We start from the raw sequence: 21,362 nt of genomic DNA, 5'->3' as shown, positions 1-21,362 counted from the left end.
GATGGTGCCCAAGGGCTCCGAAGTGCCGATGGAAAGGCTTGAAGCCTTAAGGTGGGATCGTCAGATCTTGCGATATTATCTGAGCAAGCTGGTGGTGGAAGAACCGTTGGAGTCTGATCTATCCGGTCCAGCTCCCATTCTGAGACTACAGGACCGTCCATAATGCTAGTGATGGGAATCAGTTTGTGCCGAGATCAGAAGACTCGTGATTAGCCTTCACATGGGAACTCGTTCGCTTTTTATTTTTATTTTTTTTTTCATTTTTGCGAATTGCCGAACTAAATGTAATCAATTCGAATTTAATGGAAATTTAATGGCAATTCTTCAGCAAAGTCGATGTGAGATGTAAAGAGAGTCAAACGTATGTGAGATGAAAGAGAGTCAGACATATTTACGGGAAAACGAAACGTCATGTGACGGCTGAGTTATAGTGAGTTATGGCTGAGTTATCACAAGAAACATTTACGGCTGATAAATATGACTTTACGGCTGAGTTATAATATTTACGAGGAAAACAAAAGGTCCCTTGAAGGCTGAGTTATTGTGAGTTATGGCTGAGTTATCACAAGAAACAATCTGAAAGTAAATGGCTGATATATATGACTTGACGGATGAGTTATAAAACTTACGGCTGAGTTATAGTGATTTATAAATCCGTAATGGCTGCGATATCGTAATACCGGTTATATTATATTAATATTAAACATTACAAAAAGATATCAAAAGAAAAAAAGTTAAGTTCAGAGTTCATAAAGAAGACGAGACGACAGTACAATGGAAGATGGTTTTTAAAACCTATTAAGAGGAGGAGGAACCAGGAACTTTTAGTTTCTCCCAATCAAGAGGAGGAGGAACCAAACACTATTCGACATCAGCATCCGCAATCTCTCTCATAACCTCTAACCTCTTGTGCTCTGTCTCTAAGTCGACAAGTTCTCCACCCAAGATTTGATTCAGTTGGGATATTTGAGCGTCGATTAGTTCCACTTGATGCTCGAGGGCGGTCTTCTCTTCCTTTTTCTGCATATGATCATCCATCAAATGCAGAATTGCTGCATAGCGATCTTTTGTCTCCGCCTCGGCCGCGACTCTCGTCTGAGTAAAAGCTTCGGACACGGCCAATAATGCTTCCTCTTCCCACTCGAAATCTGCATTTCTTTGACGTTTACTGGAACTTGAGCCGGCCATGCGGATGGACGGCTGATTGTCTTTGTCTACGCACTCTGCCTTGCGTTTTTCACGTCTGCTAGAACCCTCCCCGTCCATAGCTCGGCTATCAAAATAAAAACAACCGTCACCAACTGATAGGTGCAATAATCGGAAAATATGCAATATATTGAGAGGGAAAGAGACTTACATGTGCAACGATCGAAGGAAATTCAATATCATGATAGATGAGATTTGAAGGTGAACTGTTCGACTAAGATGCAATATTTATAGGTGCAATGAGCGGAGAAGAAGAAACCGAAACGATACAATGAATTATATGAATATAAAGAGAAAACAATAGGAAAACGAAAGGTCACGTCTATTATTAGGTTAACTTATGGTTTCCTGCCAAAATATTGCTTACCGGCTGAAGTATAGTTTTACGGGAAAACGAAAGGTCTCGTCGATTCATGTCATGGGTGATTTATAGTAAGTAATGGCTGATTTATCACTAGGAATAATCTGGAAGTAGATGACTGATATATATGACTTCACGGCTGAGTTATAAAATGTACGGGAAAACGAAAGGATTAACTTATGGTTTCTCGCCAAAATATTGCTTAACTATAAAATTATTAGTCTATTTATTACCTCTCAACTACAAATACAACCAAGTGACTGAGTTATAATATTCCCGTTTCTTTAGTCTATTCCCTCTCAACTACAAACTAGAATAAAATTATTTTTTACGTTACTATGTCCGCTCGAGAACCCAAGATGCCGGATCTCCCCGATGATGTTTTCATTAAAATTGTTTCCCTTGCTGCAGAAGATCGATGGTGGTCACTTGGTTCTATTCTAAGGGCTGGTCGTAAGGGAAAAAATGCAGTATACTGTAAAGAAGTTCTAAAGACAGCTGCTATCTATTGCCTTTGTACTGATCCATCAGAAATCAACACATTGAATGCCCCTGATGGTGGCCTCCAAATTGAAGGGCGGTACAGGCCTTTCTTCATCAAATGCTTTGACGCCGGCAACCCCCTTGCCATTTACTATGAAGGGCTAAGGGTTGTGGCTAAGGATAGAGATATCCAGCATGGGATTGATATTCTCAGTCGTATTGTACCGGCCAATGCTGATGCCACCTTAGCATGTGGGATACTAAGTATTTGTCAAGGGAATGAGGTTATGGCCGTCCATTACCTCCAGCTGTTTGATGCAGATCATTATCCTCTGATGTCTCCGGGTGCCATGGTAACCGGTAATGATTTTCTGTTTGAGTTATCTCTTTATAAGACAGCCCGAAAAAACTCATACGCAGCCTCCCATCGCTATCCTGACAGCCCGTTACTCCCTTCTCCCGCTTGTGCTGTGATGTGTTGTTTGGATTATGGTTTCCATTCTCTCCGCTATGGAGACTTTGAAATCATGTGCAAAAATTGTTACCTTTTGTGGTTGTCCCTCAAAGTCTCTGGGATCCTTTAGGGTTTCCAGCAGTGATTTCCAGTTTTACCTTAATATGTTCTATGTATCCACCTTTTATGCTTCCACATTTTAGTATCTACTCTCACTTTGAGGCTGAAATATAATAAAGTAACGGCTGAGTTATAGTTTTACGGGAAAACAAAAGGTCACATCGATTCATGTGACAGCTGAGTAGTGAATAACGGCTGAGTTATGAAAAAAATTATGGCTGATTTAGGCTGCGGTGACACGGTCCTAGTAGGGAGTAGAACAAAAAAAAACGTTTTAGGCTGAATTATGAAAAGAGTGATGGCTGAGTTATGAAAACAATTATGGCTGATTTATGGAAACTATAATGGTATTGGCTGATATATGGAAACAGTTACGGCTGATATATGAAAGCTGTTATGGCTGAGTTATGTAAACTTACCTGTAACAGTTTCTCAACACCTCGAGTGAGCGTTGTTAGCTGCGATTTTGCATCCTCTCTCCGTTCAAAAAACCATCTAGTCATCATATTCCGTATCGATTCTAGCAGTCGAACTATGGGAAGACTTCTAGCATTTGACAGTGCATGGTTCATTGATTCTGCAAAATTCGTTGTCATTAGATTGTACCTTTCACCTGTGAAATGAACACGCGCCCACATTCGGACACCAGTTCGTTGGAGGTATCCATGTAGTTTGGGATGACGTGCTTCAATCTCAATGAAAGCCTCATTAAAATCAGACAGCTTAAAACACCTTGCCGCTTTTTTCACCAGAGGGAACAAATGTTTTCCTTTGAACTTCACCAATATGTTCTTATACAAATGGTAAGTGAAAATTCCACGCGAAGCCAAGGGATACACTTGACCAATCGCTTTCCCTATTGACTTATGTCTGTCGTAGATTATCGCAAGATCCTTTTCGTCAGGAATGGCAACTTTGAGTTGTGTAAAAAACCAACGCCAAGACTCATCATTTTCAGTGTCAATAACAGCGAAAGCTAATGGGAAAATTTGAAAGTTACCATCCTGAGCTAGGGCTGTTAGAAGCGTCCACTTGTAACTACCATGGAGAAACGTTCCGTCGACAACAACAACTTTGCGCATGAAAGCAAACCCAGCAATACTCGCACCAAAAGCAATAAAAACATATTTGAATCTATCTTCATCACCTATTTGAAGACGCGTAACTGTACCCGGATTTTCCCTTGTTAACTTGTATATGTAAGAAGGTAACTCGCTAAAACTATCCTCAGGAGTTCCCTGATCGATCAGCCTTGCATTCAGCAGCATTCGATTTGCCTTCCAATAACCCATCTGTTGACACCAAACAAATTAATAAATCAGCCATAACATATAGATAACTCAGCCGATACATTCGAATAAGTCAGCCGTAAATAATCAATAAATCAGCCGTAACATGTAAATAACTCAGCCTATACATACATATAAGTCAGCCATTATTATCAATAAGTCAGTCAAAACATAGTTATTACCTTTAAACTAAATTGCTTATTGAAAATGACTCCGACACTTTTAGGTTTAACATCCGGACCAAGATCACCAAGATAGTCCCTGTATAGACCTGCCAATACATCACCTGTTGATTGGCGGGATCTAATAGAACGTTCCGTCACAGAACATGTGTGTTCCGAATCGTATAGACGAACATGAAAATCCGGGTCATCCCCTTGTACAGATGCACGAACTCTCCAAAGACATCCTTCAACCCATCACCTAAAAACCACCTGTCTCGGATTTGATACTGGTACATTAAAATCAAATCCATCCCTAACCGAAATAAGTTTCACATGATTCCTGATCTCCTTTTTGCTCATGTATCTTTGTCCTACAACAATTTTTAGCCTCCGGATTCATCTTCGATCGGGCAAAGTTATCATCTTTATGAGCTTTCTTCTGAGGAGGCGGAGTAGATGGGTCTTCCTCTTCTTTACTCTGAGGCTCACCCAATACAGAAAATTGGTCGTCATCAGATGACTCACCATCGGAGTCGTCGAAAAAATCAAATCGGCTTGAAAATTCATCGTCTTCTTCTTCGTCAGATGCTACTTCGACAACTTCTTCTTCTTCTTGGTTTTCTTTGTCAACGATCTTACCATAATCAAAACAAGTGCCTTCAAATCCCCCACCGTACACTTCATATGTAGATTCTAATTTCGATTCACTGCTTAGCCGAATCATCCTTCCTCTAGCTCCACTAGTTTATGTAGACTCTTTCGCCGAAAACTCTACACAGAGACGTAGTTGATCGGTTTTCCATAGCCCCAAAAAACATTGCAACTGTTGATCATTGGAGACAAAAACTGGTGGAGTATCATGCACCATTAGTTTCAGTGCCATGCTCGAGAACATGTAGCTCAGATTTAGCTCATGGCTAAACGCGTCCAATCCGTAGTCTTCAAGAACAAGCTCCACAAGCTTGTCGTGTGTTGTGCCACCATCGATCTGCACAACTATACACCCTCTATCGTCGGTGTTAAATACATATCTCTGTTTCTTTACCCAATTACCAGACACAACTAGTACCGGAACTGGATCCATGAAAGATAATGAAGAACAAGGTGAAGAAGAAGTAGAATAACGATGTGAAGAAGAAAAGTGAAGAAAAAGTATAAGAACAAGGTGAAGAAGAAGGTAAATAGTTCACTTATTTACCAATTGAAGAACAAGAGTCGAACGACGTTTCATATTTCCGGAGGAAAAAAAAAAGATGACATGGAATGCTGACATGGATGTTGCGTCCGACGTGGCAAGTCAGCCATCAAACAATTAATAACTCAGTCTATATAAAACTCAGCCATCAAACAAATTATAACTCAGTCACAACATGAAAAACATTACAGTAATTAAAAAGCAAAAAAAATTGCTGCCAAATTCAGCCGCTTCATCAACTGAAAATATGTAACTCAGCCGTATTGTTTAATAAGTGAGCCGTAACTGAATAACATTCTAGTAATTAATCTTTTGCTACTAAGTCAGCCGTCGAATGGCTGAGTTGTACGATAAGTCTGCCTATCACGGCTGAGTTGTACGATAAGTCAGCCTATCACGGCTGAGTTGTAAGATAAGTCAGCCTATCACGGCTGAGTTGTACGATAACTCAGCTAGTCGGAAAATGGTAACTCAGTCGTGTCGTAGTGATAACTCAGCCGTGTCGTAGTGATAACTCAGCCAAAATTTTAACAACTCAACCATTGGGTGAAAACTCAGCCGTAAGGACGGCTGAGTTAGAGCGTAACTCAGCCAGATTTTGATAAGTCAGCCGTAACGCTTGGCTGAGTTATGCTCTAACTCAGCCAGATTTTGATAAGTCAGCCGTAACGCTTGGTTGAGTTATGCTCTATCTCAGCCGTCCGCTCTTACTCAAATGTTTTTTCCATAACTCAGCCGGAATATACCTATAACTCAGTCGCAAAATACCTTTGTAACGCGTTATGGCTGAGTTATTGTTACACGTCAGCGTTTTTGACGTGGCGTCTGACGTGGCAATGACATTTTTGTAATTACGTTTTTTCCGGTAACATAAAACAACGGCACACTGGATATTTTGAAAATACCCGAAATATTCTAATAATAAAAATTTTGTTTGTAGATTCTGGTAATATTACCTAATTTGGATAACATTTGAGTAATTCACCCTATAAATATTTCTTGATTCGAAAAGAACACAATAATCATTTGAGCTCATAAGAATCTCTTAATTACCACAATCTTGTTGATTCTTGACTTTAGTGACAGCTCCTTTCTCTCTCCAATCAACAGAACTAGGAACTATGGTCACATTCTCATACATGAACCTACCAGATCCGCGCTTAGGACCACGGATCATCCGGTGATGCTTAACGTTAGATCCAGCGTAGGAGTTTTTAAACTCGTGGTGAGTTATGTCGGCGAATCTATTGATCTTTAGTTTGTAAGGCTTGTTCTTCTTGTTCGTCCTGTGGACATGAAGCACATTGTGTCTAAAAACGTTGAACCGCTTGAGTGCCTCATGGGAGGCTGTGGATACAGAGTGGTGGCCTCTCCACCTCTCATAGAGCTTCCATACGCTCTCTTCGGTCTCTAACTCTTTTTCGTGAAAATCGAATCCTTGAGATGCTTGGAGGAGGAAGAGAAAAGATAGACCAAGATAGTAAAGTTTCATTTCTTTAGTTTCTTCTTCTTGTTTTTTGGGTTCTGTTTTTATATGATTATATGAAATGATTAGAGATGGGAACATAAATACATTGTTTCCTTGAATTTTGACTGATTGCACTATATTTTAATTTAAACCTACATGCAATTATTATTCTTATTATTGTTATTTTTTGAAAAAGGGTTACATACATGTAATGTGATTATTGGCATGGTACGTATAACATTTGTTTTTTTCCAAACCAATGCTTAATTAGAATGAGTTATGACTAGAAATATTCCGGTCTGGTTTAGACCCCAGTTCGAGTTTTTGTGGCTCATCGGGCTCTCAGTTAACCGCACAAAAATTGGCATGTTTGAGTTTGATGCGGTACAACATAACCGTTGCATGATTGATTTTATGTAGTCTACATAGAACCTAAACCTGTTCTTTTTTTTCCCCTTTGAAATTCACTATTCACTAATTTATGGTATGGACTTGTGACAAAGACTAAACCGACTTAGTCTAGTACTTTTGACCTACCATAACATCCGTACTTATTATCAAACTCACTACATCATCAAAATCGTAAATAGCCATTCCTAAAATCGTAACATTGTAGATTTCTTATGACATTCAGTTTATCGATATAACTATAGTTCAGTATGGTTGAGTCAGCTGCTTATGTTGTAGTTTTCTCGACCCAATAATAATCATTAGTGACTTGCATGCGTTGCGTCCTCACCACGAGAACTAGTAAAGCTTATCTTTGTGTGTCTCTAATGTATATTGAGTTATTAATACATGTGTATATATGCGATATATGTACGTGATATCGACTAAATGAGAAAGTAGGGTGAAAAGATCGTGCGTGGGACAAAAGCAAGAACGGATACGTTTTATAAAACACGTGAAACGCGAGGAACTTTATGATATATTATAAATTTTAACTGATATCAGAATTTATATTTGGTAGAAACAGTTGAAAAGTATTTATTAAAAAAAGATTGGTAGAGAAATACAATAGGCACGTCCATTCCCATTTCCCGTAAGATTATTTAAATGGTAAAAATAAGATATAAATTAAAACCCAATGTGTACTACACCACGATCTAGTGGTATTGTTGTAACATTTCAGGATCGAATCCACAGAGACCAAGCAATGCACTATAAAATTGTATAGATCAAATAAAGCTAAGGCAATGAGAAAAATTGTTTTTCAGTTAACCGATTAAAAACAGAAAATAAATAAGAGTTTTGAAATCAAGGGAAGATATTGGGCGTAGGGAATCAGTTAGGGGACACAATCACGAAATTAGATGATAGATTGGAAAAGCATTAGATACCGTTCTTGAACTCAAATCTCGAATGTAAAACTAACCTACTGTCGCAGCATTAGTTATCTATGCAAGGAATTGATAAAACTCTAAACCGTCGTTTGAATCTAAGCAATCCCAGCAAGCAATAAGTTCAAGTTTGATTCTGTTCACAAGGTGCCTTAACTTCAACTTTTATTGGCTAAGGATCACCTTGCTCACCTATGTTCTTTTCAAGCAATCCAACAACACTTTTGATGCCTACATGAATTAAACCTACAATCATAAACTAGGTAGCTAATCTTGTTTAAGCATTAAGAACAACAATAGAAGAAGAACATAATAGATCAATCCCAAATCTAGCAACCTAAATTCAGAGAATCATGAAACCCCTTTTTGAAACCCGAAACCCAACAGAAAGACTACTCAGACATCGAACAACAGCAACCACAAATCAAATATGAAGAAAACATGTTTGAATCGCAAAGAGAAATAAAAGGGTTCAGAATTCTTCTCCAAAGGGTTAGAAAGGATAAGAGATCTTCTCCCAAAGCTTACAAGTACTCAAAAGCTGCGTAGAATAAAACTCATCTTTCTAGAGGTCGAGCCTCGTGCTTAAATAGTAAAATAAAACCCTAAAAGTCGGTTTGAAACATAAAAAAAAAAGTTGCTTCAGGAACGGGACTAGTCGATCTCGAGCGAGGATCAGTCGATCCGGAATGTTTTTCTGCTCTCACTCCATCTGCTTGCTAGTCCGGTCAGTCTTCAACCAATTTAGCTATAGATGCATGTTTTCATCCTCAAAGCTCTCAGATTCCTTCCAAAGTCACCTAGAACCTGTAAAGACTCACACAAGACTAAAAAAACTTTAAAAGCACACTTGAACTTAACAAAAGACTCAAAACAAATACAAAAACTATGATTAAAAACCTATAAAATGCAGACACATCAGTGTCCTTGTCATTAAATAATTGATATGGATTTCAATGGAGAGTTTTATAATGCAAAAGCAAATAAGCTCGAGTTGGCTTGACTCCACGTTCCTTAAGACTTATTTAGGCCCTTAACCTAAGGATGGGACAATAGTTTATGTAGAACTACGTCGTATTTATGGGAACAACGCTGTATTTAATCTAGTTCAAAACCACCTTACGTAATCGAGTTGTATCTTTTGCCTTTCTAAACTTTAACAGTTCTTCATAAAATTTTTGAGTTACATCCCATCAGGTTGTGTCGTAATTACAACAATAAATATGTCTTCTATCTATCTCAAATATTTGCATTCTTTTGGTGGCAAGTTTTGCATTTTTGTGGTAATATATTAGGAAAACCTATTCGCTATAATGTATTATTGACTCCTTTTGACTTAATTAATAGAGAAGGATATTTAGAGAGATGATAATTGATGATTCTTATTCAACAATGAGTGCACATATTTATACAAGAGGTTGTTAAGATTGTTATGATCGCAATCTCGAGATACTTGGAGATTACGAAATCTATACAAGATAAACACAACTATAGATAAAGACTATCTATACTAATACGTCCCCTCAAGATAGACGCCGGTGACAGAGTCCAATCTTGGCCGAGAGATCAAGAAACCGAGCACGCGGAAGTGGCTTCATTAAAGCATCAGCAAGCTGGTCCGTAGAGCAAATATGAGCAACATGAAGCTGTTTACCCTGGACTTGTTCACGAACAAAATGATCATCCAGTGAAAGGTGCTTCATACGAGAGTGTAAAACCGGATTGGCAGAGAGGTAAGTAGCACCAATGTTGTCACAATAGAGAATAGGAACATCCGTAGACTTAAGACCAAGCTCCGACATGAGAGAAGTAAGCCATTTGACTTCAGAGGCAGCCGCAGTAAGAGCCCGATACTCTGCTTCTGTGGACGAACGAACAACACCAGTTTGTTTCGTAGACGACCAAGAGACAGGCTGGTGACCCAAGTAAGTAATGTAGGCTCCCGTGGAAGTGTAATCATCTCGATTTCCAGCCCAATCAGCGTCGGAGTACGCATGTAAGTTGGACGAAGACTTAGCGGAGAAAAAGATACCCATGTTCGCAGTACCCGCAAGATATCGGAGCACACGTTTCACAGCTTCCCAGTGTAGTGTGCGTGGCTGATGCATGTATTAAGACAACTGGTTGACAGCGAAGGCAATGTAGGGGCGAGTTAAGCCAAGGTACTGAAGGCTCCCCACAGTAGCACGATAAGTAGAGGGATTAGCGAAAAGATCACCAGAGGACAGAGTGAGAACCTGACCAGAGGACATCGACGTTGCAACCGGTTTAGCATCAGCCATTTTTGTCTTGCGGAGAAGATCAGTGATATACTTGGTCTGCGTGATATGAAGCCCATCACGTGTGCGGTAAGCTTCCATTCCAAGGAAATAGGAGAGCTCACCTAGATCTTTGAGGGAGAACTTGGCAGCAAGAAGATCAGTAACGCGGGTGATGGCAGAGATGGATGTGCCCGTGATGATGATGTCGTCAACATATATGAGCATATAGACAAAAGAGGTTCCGGAGCACAGAACAAAGAGTGATTCATCTGCGAGAGACTTCTTGAAGCCAATACTGACAAGGAAATCTTTAAGAGCAGTGTACCAAGCACGCGGTGCCTGTTTGAGGCCATACACTGCCTTGTTGAGACGAGACACATGGTTAGGGTGATATTTGTCCATAAATCCCGGAGGTTGGAGCATGTAAACTTCTTCTTCAAGCGGTCCTTGTAGAAAAGCTTTGTTAACATCAAGCTGCTGGAGGGGCCAATCAGAAGCAACAGCCGTGCCGAGAACAAGACGAATGGTAGCGTGTTTGATGACCAGACTAAAGGTCTCATGGAAATCCACTCCCGAACGCTGGTGAAACCCTTTAGCAACAAGACGAGATTTGTAGTTGTCGACCGAGCCATCAGGTTTGCGTTTGATCCTGTAGACCCATTTAGAACCAACACTGTTAGTAGCAAGAGCTCTGTCAACAAGATCAAAGGCATGATTCCGAGAGAAAGCATCGTATTCAGTGCTCACAGACCGCCGCCATTTTTTATCTTTTAGCGCTTGTGTAAGATTTTCTGGCTCTAGTTCCTGCAAAACAGTATGAAGGCCATACTTGGTGTTCGGCTTTTCGATGTTGTTTTTAGAACGTGTTACCATCGGATGTGCATTAGTCACAAGAGGAAGCGACGTTTGTGATGTAGAGGAATCATCGGCAACAGATGCAGTACTAGAAACGTTATGGTTTGACTCTTGTGCCATGGGAGACACATCAGTAGCAGGTGAAGGAGTAGAACACGGGAGAGTGGCCAAGACAGGTTTTTGAGGAAAGATAGGAACAAGAGATGCATAAACGAAATCAGAGGAAGAGGTGTTTTCAGAAGGGGAATGTGTTTGAGCTAAGAGACGCGAGAAGGGAAATACCGATTTAACAAAATGAACATGTCGCGAGATGTAGACACGAGAAGTCTCAACGTCAAGGCAGATGTAAGCAATTTGTGTAAGAGAGTACCCCATGAAGACACACGGTTTGGATTTTGGTGTAAACTTGTGTTGACCATATGGTTTGATCCACGGGTAGCAAAGACAACCAAAGATGCGCAACTTCAAGTAGTTAGGTGTATCATGGAAGAGCAGCTCAAAAGGAGCATGATTCGCCATAGTTGGTGTGGTGAGGCGATTGGTGAGATAGACGGCCGTCGCAAAGGAGTAAGTCCAGTAAGAATGCGGGATTTGTGCGTGTGTGAGAAGCGAGAGACCGGTCTCCACTATATGGTGGTGTTTTCGTTCTGCCATTCTATTGTGTTCAGGAGTGTGTGGTGGACTGGTGAGGTGGGAGATCCCGTGAGTAGCAAGAAATGGTCGTAAAGCAAGATACTCGCTGCCATTGTCGGAGAATAAAGTGATGATCTTTTGGTTGAATCGGTTTTCGACGAGAGCTTTGAAGATAGGGAAGATTTGAGCAACCTGAGATTTTGTTTTAAGAGGATAAATTCAAGTATAACGAGTGTAATGATCGGCAAAAATCACATAATACTTGTAACCATCAATGGAGAGTACTGGAGACGTCCAAACATCAGAGAAAAGAATTTCTAGGGGTCGAGTAGAGACGAGAGAAGACATAGAGAAGGGAAGCTTGTGACTTTTATTAATGGAGCAAGAATTGCAAAACAAAGAAGAGGATACAGAGAAAGTACTTGGTAAATGAAATCTAGCTAACATAGTATGAAGAGTTTGAGTGTTTGGATGTCCTAATCGAGAATGCCATTCCGAAGGAGATGACTTTATTGCAGAAAAAGCTGAAGCAAAAGGTTTGGAGGAAGAGAGTGGCCACTCGTACACACCCTCATTGGCATTGCCTTTGAGTAGTGTCGTTCCCGTGTGAAGGTCCTTCACCTGAAAATCAAACGGACAGAGTTGAACCATAACGTTGTTAGTTTTGCATAACTTGTTGACTAAAATGAGATTTCGTCGCATTTCAGGGACACATAAAACATTTTGGAGTTAGAGTGGTTTGAAAAGAGAAGGGAGAGAGACTAAACCGGTGTGGGAAATGGGAAGTCCAGTATCATTACCAACCATCACATTATCGCTGTCAGTGTAAGGTGTCTGTAGGGAAAGAGAAATGAGATCACTAGAAATGTGATGTGAAGCAGCGCTATCAAGAAGCCAAGGAGTGACATCAGCCTGGGAACCAGTGGTGGTGTAATGAGCCTGAGGTCGTCATTGGGGAGCAGGAAGAGGCAGATGCGGAGCCTGGGAAGGAGTAAACCCACGAAACTGGTTGAATTGTGGAGCAGGGTAGGAGAACTGTTGTGACGGTTGTTGATATTGCGGACAACATTTGGCGCCATGACCTTGAACACCACAAAGTTGACATTTGCCAAGATACGGGCGAGATGGACGAAAGCCACCACGAGATGAGTTGAAGCCACCGCGAGACGAGGTGAAGCCACCACGAGATGATTGCCGGGAAAGTTGTGTCACATTAGCAGTTGCAGGAACAGAGAGATTGGTGTCACCTGCAGCCTTCAACGCGTTTTCTCTGTTGATAAGCTTCTCATGGAGCTCTTCAATGGAGATTGGTGTATCACGACCTTGAACCATCTCTACAATAGCTATGTAGTCGTCGTTGAGTCTGTTGGTGATATAGTCAAGGAGATCTTCATACGCTATTTGATCTGCTTTAGTAATGATACCTCGCAGATAGTCTTGTACGGACTTGGTTCCTTTGGTGCTCTCCTTGTGTTGATCCCTGATCTGACGGATGCGACCAGAAGAGGATTTCCCATAGGTGTTGGAGAGGATTTCCCATATGTTGCGAGTAGTAGTGGCACGAGCAACGATGGATTGGACAGGGAGGGAGAGAGATCCAAGAAATGCATTGAAGAGAAGCTTGTCTTGTCGTTTCCAAGAGGCAAAGTTAGGATTGACTTGATTCGCAGCGGTGGCAGAAGTGAGTGTTTCTGGTGGTGTGTTGTCTTCATCGGCAATGAAACAATGAAGTTCATGTGCTTCAAGAAGAGGTCTGATCTGGAGACCCCAGGTGATGAAGTTGTCCAGAGTAAGTTTGGTTATGTTGCTCATGTTGAGCAAGATTAGAGTTGTGTGAGGTTCGGTGACATTGAAAACATGGGCCGATTCAGAGGAGGTGGAAGATGTTTCAGAAGCCATGAGAAGAGAAGAGAAGATTGAAAGAAAAAGTGAGATAGAAGAAAGAAGAGAAAGGAGGTGTAGAGATTTAGGTTAGGATCAGTGCTCTGATACCATGTAGAGAGATGATAATTGATGATTCTTATTCAACAATGAGTGCACATATTTATACAAGAGGTTGTTAAGATTGTTATGATCGCAATCTCGAGATAACTTGGAGATTACGAAATCTATACAACATAAACACAACTATAGATAAAGACTATCTATACTGATAGGATATAGAAAAACGAGACAATTTTATTCAAACTCAAAACCAACATCAATATCAAATCATGAAGAAGAAATAAAAAGCATGAATCAACAAGAAATCGGGATCACCATTAATATGGTTTTACACAATGTGTCCATAAATCTAGAGCTCATCTTTGACATCATCGTCTTTCGGGGAAGGATTAGAAGACGATAGCTTGATCGGATACGATGCTTCCATCGCAATACCACAACGCCCTTCCGATTCATCAATCCCTCTCTCAAGCTTTATATATCCTCCCTCTCCCCATTCAGCTCCCCATGAGTTTCTCACTATCCAATACTTGTTCCCTTTTGAGTCAGATCCGTACCCGACCGCTGCCACACCGTGGTTCAACTCTGTTCCACAATATCCCGTAAACACTCCCTACAACACGTTACCAAATGTTATATACAATACAACACGACATATGGCTTGGCGTTAGTCGTTTTATTCGTTGGTTCAAATCTAATAGCATAGTAGCCATATTATATTCAACATACGAAACATTATTAATGTTATATTTACCTCGGAATAAAACTGGAAATCTGAACTTCCAGCATCAATTGCAACAGATACAGGTTGGTTTGCAACAGCCTTAAGAAGAGCATTTTCGTCATTTTCGGGGACATTTTCATGCCCGTCTATCGTCACAAGCACGCCGTTATCTTTTGAAGCGTCACATTTACCATCAATACCTTCGTAAGGATAGCTATCTTCGGTGGTGATTCCACCGTTCTTCTTGATGAATTCAAATGCTATCTCCATAAGACCTCCGTTACAACCTTCATTCTGGTTAGTATCACAATCCACTAGTTCTTGTTCAGACAGTGAGACCAGCTTGTTCGTCTTGATCTGGTTGATTCCCTCAACAGCTGCTACGGTAGAGAATGCCCAACAACTTCCTGGTAATTATATATTCAGCAAATTTAAATCATTATATCAACAAAGATATTACATTAATAATTTATACTTAAAGAAAAATCATATTCTTGATAACATACTTATATATAGCATTTCTCACTAATTGACTTGATTAATACTTACCACATCTTCCTTGATTCTTGATTTCACTGACAGCACCTTTCTTTCTCCAATCAACTGAGGCTGGTAATCCGGATGCATTCTCATACATGAACTGTTTGGAGCCGCGTTTCAGTCCTTGCAACATCCGGTGATGTTTGATTTTAGAACCGGTGTAGGCATTCTTGAACTCATTTATGGTTAAATCTGCAAACTTGTTGAGCTTAAGTTTGTAGGATTTGTTCTTCTTGTTGGTGTTGTGAACATGCATCACGTTGTGTCTGAAGATGTTGAATCTCTTCTCCCTTTCGTGGAGACTCCTAGGAACAGAATGGTGGCTCCTCCATCTGTCATACATATTTGATAATCCCTCTTCGCTCTCTACTTCCTTGTCCTGGTAATCAAATCCACAAGCAGTTTGGAGAATGACAAGAGAAAAGAGAAATATCAAAAGAAGTTTCTTCATTGTGTGTGTTTTTTTTTTGTTTGTTGATTATTTGTTTCAGGTTGAAAGTTCAATGAAATGGTGTCGGAAATATATAGGCACAGAGAAATATTTTTCTTTTGAGACTTGAAATGACTCAACTACCATCAGCGTTATTTAAAAGTGAATCGTTATTGTGTATACGTCTTGGTTAGACTTATGGAACGCTTTTAGGACACGCTTCTGATAGGATTAACCGATTAAGAAACCCATCATTAAAGTGTAATTTTTTTAAAATAGTGTACAATACTATCATAATATTTTGTATTTCTGGTTTTATAAAATTTTCATGCCCTTATATAACTATATGTGTGTGTTGTGTATACATATGATATGAATGTTCGATTTGACTAATTTAGATGACAGTGAAAGAAAACTAAATGAACACTTAAAGAAGGAATGATTTGTCATCGTTGATGGATAGTTTATACAATAATGGGAAAACTGAGACGAAGCAACAAGTTACTTAAGAAAATAATAAAAGCATTAATTAAGATTAAGATATGTCCCCAAAACTGTGGTGCCAAAAGCTGTTCACACCATGGCATTGTTGACCTATAATGCCTTGTACAATAAAATCTTCGCTCGTCAAGTTTTTAAAATGGGAAAACAAATATTTCGATCGTTTTTAATTGAGAAGAAAACTGTTTAATTCTATGATTATCGTATCTTTAATTTTTATAGAAAGATTTTGATTTTGGTGTTAGCGAAAAAGGTGATGCGTAGAATCCATGAAAAATTACAAGAAAATTTTTATAGTACATTTATAATTTGCATAACACGTTATTATGTAAGACTTTGATAATTTCTAAGATTATTGAAAAAACTTGAATCCCCAAACTATAATCATTTGCATTTTCTGAAGCTTAAACTAACTTTTTTTGAAGCATAAAAAAAAAGGTCTTAAACCTGCACCGAGCAATTACGTACCAAAATAATTGATTAATATCGACCATTTAATGACTATGTACTAGTCATATAGAAAACAGTTTTTCTCCATCGATCCAGGTATTGCCATGTGTTCTACGAGAGAGGATCTCGTCTCGTGCCAATTTATTTACATTTCCACATCTTAATCTCTAGTTATTTGTTATTCTGAATCCTGAAGAAGGTAAGATGAACGAACACTTATGAACAAAAAGAAAACGATCGTAATGTGTAGTGGATAAGAATGAATAATTGGAATGGCTCTTGGCTTAGTATCCGCATAACGGTTGGATCATAGATGCTTCTTAATGTGAGGAAATATATATTTTAATCATTCTTTGATATCGTAATCCTTAGCCAATTGATGAATATTCATACGTACGAAAGATATTCCACTTCTCGCACAAGCCTGTAGTAATACTTTTTTTTTTTTAAACTCCTGTGGATGAATGATGAAGTTAAGAAAATATCATCACTAGCTTCCATAGTTCTATGAAATAATAATTATATTACTTGATTATTTTATCATCTCTATTAGGAATTCAGGAGGCTGAATAATTTTCGTATGCAACATTGATCGATCTTACATAACATACTTTAGTTTTCTTTCTGTATAATTAAGTTTGTGTATTTTATAAATCATACGATCCTCAAAAATGCAACGACGTGGTTAGATGTTTCCTAGTTTCTTGCCAAGTGATTCTTATTATTTTATTGGTTATGAATATTGTACGTTCGAAACCCAATAATTCAGATTTACAATAACGTGTTGTTGTATAGGGATCGTGGACCGATCCACACAGCTAGCGTGTCTTAAATGTCCTTAAAACCTTATCCAATTTAATATCCAAAACGTTAGGATTACCAAATCTTTTGAAAGATTCAAATAATTGAAGATGAATCCCAAACAAACAAAGTCGATAGTTTTTTTTCTCTTTTTTTTTTCTGAGGACTTTAGCAAAACCTGAATCGACTTATGAGTTGGAAAGGGTACTCTCACAAAGATATCTAATCGGTTTTTGTCAAAAACATGCAATATGTGAATTTGAATCTGTCAATATTGTCTACTTGTAAATGGGTGCAATAAATAAACATATTGTAAACAATATTGTCTACTTTTTAAGTTTGGTTTCATCATTTTTTTTTTGTTACGGAGTTTTTTTGTACCACTTTTTTTTTTTCGGCTTTGTACCACCTCTAAACCTAATATTTTTGATATTTTATAAATATACTCCTTCCTTTATTAATTAATCCAGTTTTTGGATTTTCACACATAGAAGAAAACGTTTTAAAAATTGATTATAAATATTTTTTCTTGTTTGTAATTTACAATTTTCTCAATAATATTCAAACTTTTTAGTTAAAGTTTACAATTCATTAATAATAACAAACTTGATATACAATATTTGTTCGTTATTATTAATGGATTATAGGGAGTAACGAACAACAGTATTTAGGCGATTTTATAATCAACAACATTTTGTAACATCAAATTATCGGAATGATTTTAATATGCAGAATGTTGTTATTCAACAGATTTTTCACGAGCACTTTCACCGTCTAAAACAAATAGATCATAAATAACAACTTATTGACAGACATTGCAATTTTTTTTAAAAGTAAATTCATACCTCAAAGGTTTCAGATGATGGAGTAAATGAAATGAATTGTTTCCAAATTTTAGATAATAGCCTGAAAGTTGTTCTATAAAACTACTAATTTTAAATTCAATATTGATTTTTTTAGCTAGCATTCCGTCGTCAACTAAGTGTCACAGTTTTATTTGAGACTTGTTAATGAAATTATCTGGAACTGAAAGGCTCATATATATATATATATTTATATATTTATATATTTGTCTGTGTAAACTTAAATTTTAAATTTTGGTGAAGCAAAGAAAAAAAAAACCAAATGAATTGAGTTTAATAAACAAATGCATTTGGTTCGTAATACCTACTGTTTTTTTTTGTATGTGTGCGAACTTAAAACTTTTTAACTCATCAACTCTCTTAGAAATAAAAAAAAATTATTTATCATTTAGACTTGATCATTTAAAAATTAAAATTAGTAGCATGGGCAACTACTACAATATTGGTACAATGAGAATCATAGCCGGCAAAGAAGCCAAGCAAGTGCCACCGTTTATAATAAAATTAATAATTCGGCTACTCTCAATAAAAGTTTTCCTTAGCTCAGTGGTCTAGGTGATGTGCTTCTATCAACACAAATTGGGTATGATATATTTTTTGGCTTGTAGCCTATAGATATATTTGCTCAAATTGGGTAATTAGGCATTTGCTGTAAAAACAAAAACAAAATCAGTTTTGTTAATTGTCTTTCTTCCTTTTCCTTTTCGAAAAAATTGGGTAAATTGTCTTTCACTCAATTATCTGATTTCAAAAGACAATTAACTCACTCAATTAACTAACTGAATTTGGAAATTAGGTCGACCAAACCCTCGGATTAGTAATACATTTGGAACAAGTAACCTCAATAGTAGAAGCAAACTACCACTGTTTAATCTATACAGCAATACCCCTACACAACCCCCATTGGAGAATCATTGAACCGATCATTATCAAGACAGTATTTGCAACAACAACAAAAATAGCAAATCGGTTGAAACCACCACCCTGGTATCATCGGTTCAATAAAACATTGCTAGAAAACAGTCTCGCTTTAGCCTACTTATCCTCAGAATCTGAGGTAATATACTACCATGTGAATCTAGGTATCCTTAAAGGAGACCAGAGGGGAGTAATCTCATGTAACACACCTAATTTTAGATTGCAAAGTATATATATCAAGGATCAAGATATATATAAACCAGCTGATCAAAGCAACCAAGTAAAAAAAAAAGTCAATACCATCACAAACTAAAGCCTAAAAAAAAACTCAACTTCTGCGCTAGGCTCCATAGTGGGACAATGCAAGAAACAAAAACACAAACTTGGAACATTCCCATTCGTAAGCACATTCCGTTGAAGCTATAACACAGAGCAATCATTGCAACGATTAACACTGACTGTAAAATTTATCGATCTAATTCAATAAAAACATGATTCAGAGTTTGAAATCCCCAAATATTTAAAAGACGAACGTTTCAAACTTTCCTCACCGGAATATATAGCAAAAAGGGGAATCGAATCAAACAAAGCAACCTCTACTTGGATTTGCGTCCAAGACGTTTCCTAAGTTTCCTATACTTATGTTTATTCATCTTCTTCTTCCTCTTCTTCTTCACACTATCTGCATAAATCACCGTGTCCTCCTCCACCGCATCGACCGTTTTAATCAAACCCGAATTATCACGAATCAGAGTCGGGTTAAACCCGTAACCAATTGGGAAACTAGGGTAAAACCGGAGAGATTTAGTTCCGGCGACGTTAATCACTGGATTGGTAAGTGGAACAGGATCGAATTCTACAGATACAGACTCGCCGACGTTGCCGATGCTAGGCTTTAAAAGATACGTAGTGGTGGTGAGCTTCGGGATTGCTCTTAAACAAGACTGGTTCCTAAGAAATCTGTGCATAAGATTCGCCATTTTCAAGATTAAAAACCCCTAAAACGAAGCCGACGATGGCCGTCCTCAGACTCAGACACTGAGGTTTTTGTGAAGTCCCGAAGGAATCTGCAAAAACGACGTTGTTTGGTGATTTTCACGTTATAAATTACCACGACGTCGTCTTGGTGATATAAATGCATTGACAAAATATTTTTTTATAAAGGCTATACAACACTTACGCTCTACCACTGAGCTTTAAGGGCATCTTTGTTTCCTTAATAGTCATTAAAAAAATCAGAAATTCAAGAGTACATTTTGGTAGAAATTTTTGTTATGAATACTAAAATTATGATAGCAATTTTTTTTAAAATCCATAAAAGTAATTCTGGGCCAAACTTAAATATTTAAAAAGTATGGGGTAAATACAAAATATAAAAGAAAATTATGGGAAACACTGCAAAAAGGTGACCAAAAAACTCGCTCGTTGCGTGCAATTTCCGCTATGATGCTCAATCGCCACCACTTCTCTCGTCTCACTCTGCTCTTTGCTCCCATTAAATTGAACCGTTACTCTCTCTTCTCACCGGAAGCTTTCTCTCACATAAAAATGAAGGTAATCTCTCTCTCTCTCTCTACTGTATAATCGTTTTGATTCGGATCGATATATGTAATTACGATTTCCATTGCCCAATTCGATTCAATACTTATCGTTGACGATTCAGATCACTAAGACTAGTAATCATTTGAACTAGATCATTTCAATTTCTGATACGCCTTAATTTTTTTTGGGGTTTTTGTTTTTTGTTTTGGTAACCGATGATGTTGTAGCAATTTTGGAGTCCAACCAGTATCAACAAGAACAAAGCTATGGTTGAGAATTTACAAAACCATGGTATTGTTACATCAGATGAAGTTGCTAAAGCTATGGAGGCTGTTGATAGAGGCGTATTTGTGCCGGATCGCTCCTCTGCTTATGTTGATAGTCCCCTGTCTATTGGTTACAATGTGACTATATCAGCTCCTCATATGCACGCAATGTGTCTTCAACTTCTTGAAAACCATTTGAAACCCGGAATGCGTGTTCTTGATGTCGGCTCCGGTTTGTTTTTTTTTCTTTGTTTACTTCAGTCTATAGTCATTTTTTTTGCTTTTGAGGAAGATGAATAAGAAATGTGATTTTAATTTTGTTAGGGACTGGGTACTTAACTGCTTGCTTTGCGGTTATGGTTGGATCCGAAGGTCGTGCTATTGGTGTGGAACATATTCCTGAACTTGTGGCTTCTTCTGTTAAGAATATTGAAGCGAGTGGTGCTTCGTCATTGTTGAAAGAAGGGTCTCTTGCTGTTCATGTTGGAGGTTAGCTTCCTTCCCATTCATGTTTTTGAGATTTGTTTGGTGTTTTTTTTTTTTTTTTTTTTTTA

At 38.2% G+C, this 21,362-nt stretch overlaps 3 protein-coding genes and 2 pseudogenes across 3 annotated transcripts; 1 reads left to right on the top strand and 4 right to left on the bottom strand.

Annotated features, from left to right (window-relative positions):
* Positions 1 to 6,785, bottom strand: part of LOC104783897 — a 41,396-nt pseudogene extending 34,611 nt beyond the window's left edge.
* Positions 12,778 to 13,728, bottom strand: LOC104783896. Its single transcript, XM_010508998.1, has one exon. The coding sequence runs from the start codon at positions 13,726 to 13,728 to the stop codon at positions 12,778 to 12,780; it is 951 nt and encodes a 316-aa protein (XP_010507300.1).
* LOC104780644 (KDEL-tailed cysteine endopeptidase CEP2) lies at positions 13,988 to 15,551 on the bottom strand. Its single transcript, XM_010505160.2, has 3 exons — positions 15,047 to 15,551; positions 14,528 to 14,904; positions 13,988 to 14,386 (listed from the first exon to the last, which is right to left on the bottom strand). Exons 1-3 carry the CDS (start codon positions 15,486 to 15,488, stop codon positions 14,123 to 14,125), a joined length of 1,083 nt encoding a protein of 360 aa, XP_010503462.1. The 5' UTR covers positions 15,489 to 15,551; the 3' UTR covers positions 13,988 to 14,122.
* LOC104780643 lies at positions 19,377 to 20,144 on the bottom strand. The gene has a single exon (XM_010505159.2). It carries the CDS (start codon positions 19,978 to 19,980, stop codon positions 19,597 to 19,599), a length of 384 nt encoding a protein of 127 aa, XP_010503461.1. The 5' UTR covers positions 19,981 to 20,144; the 3' UTR covers positions 19,377 to 19,596.
* The window catches only part of LOC104780642, a 1,247-nt pseudogene continuing 292 nt past the window's right edge, over positions 20,408 to 21,362 (top strand).

Source organism: Camelina sativa, chromosome 4 (genome assembly GCF_000633955.1).
Source record: "Camelina sativa cultivar DH55 chromosome 4, Cs, whole genome shotgun sequence".
Lineage (NCBI taxonomy): Eukaryota > Viridiplantae > Streptophyta > Magnoliopsida > Brassicales > Brassicaceae > Camelina > Camelina sativa.
Note: the sequence above shows the minus strand (reverse complement) of the source record. Positions and strands in the feature narration are given on the sequence as shown.

Coding starts and splice junctions, on each gene's coding strand:
- LOC104780644 (XM_010505160.2), bottom strand. CDS start 15,488: ATGAAGAAACTTCTTTTGATATTTCTCTTTTCTCTTGTCATTCTCCAA. Junction 14,905..15,046: donor CAAGAATCAAGGAAGATGTG/GTAAGTATTAAT, acceptor TATAATTACCAG/GAAGTTGTTGGGCATTCTCT. Junction 14,387..14,527: donor ATTTCCAGTTTTATTCCGAG/GTAAATATAACA, acceptor AACGTGTTGTAG/GGAGTGTTTACGGGATATTG.
- LOC104783896 (XM_010508998.1), bottom strand. CDS start 13,728: ATGGCTTCTGAAACATCTTCCACCTCCTCTGAATCGGCCCATGTTTTC.
- LOC104780643 (XM_010505159.2), bottom strand. CDS start 19,980: ATGGCGAATCTTATGCACAGATTTCTTAGGAACCAGTCTTGTTTAAGA.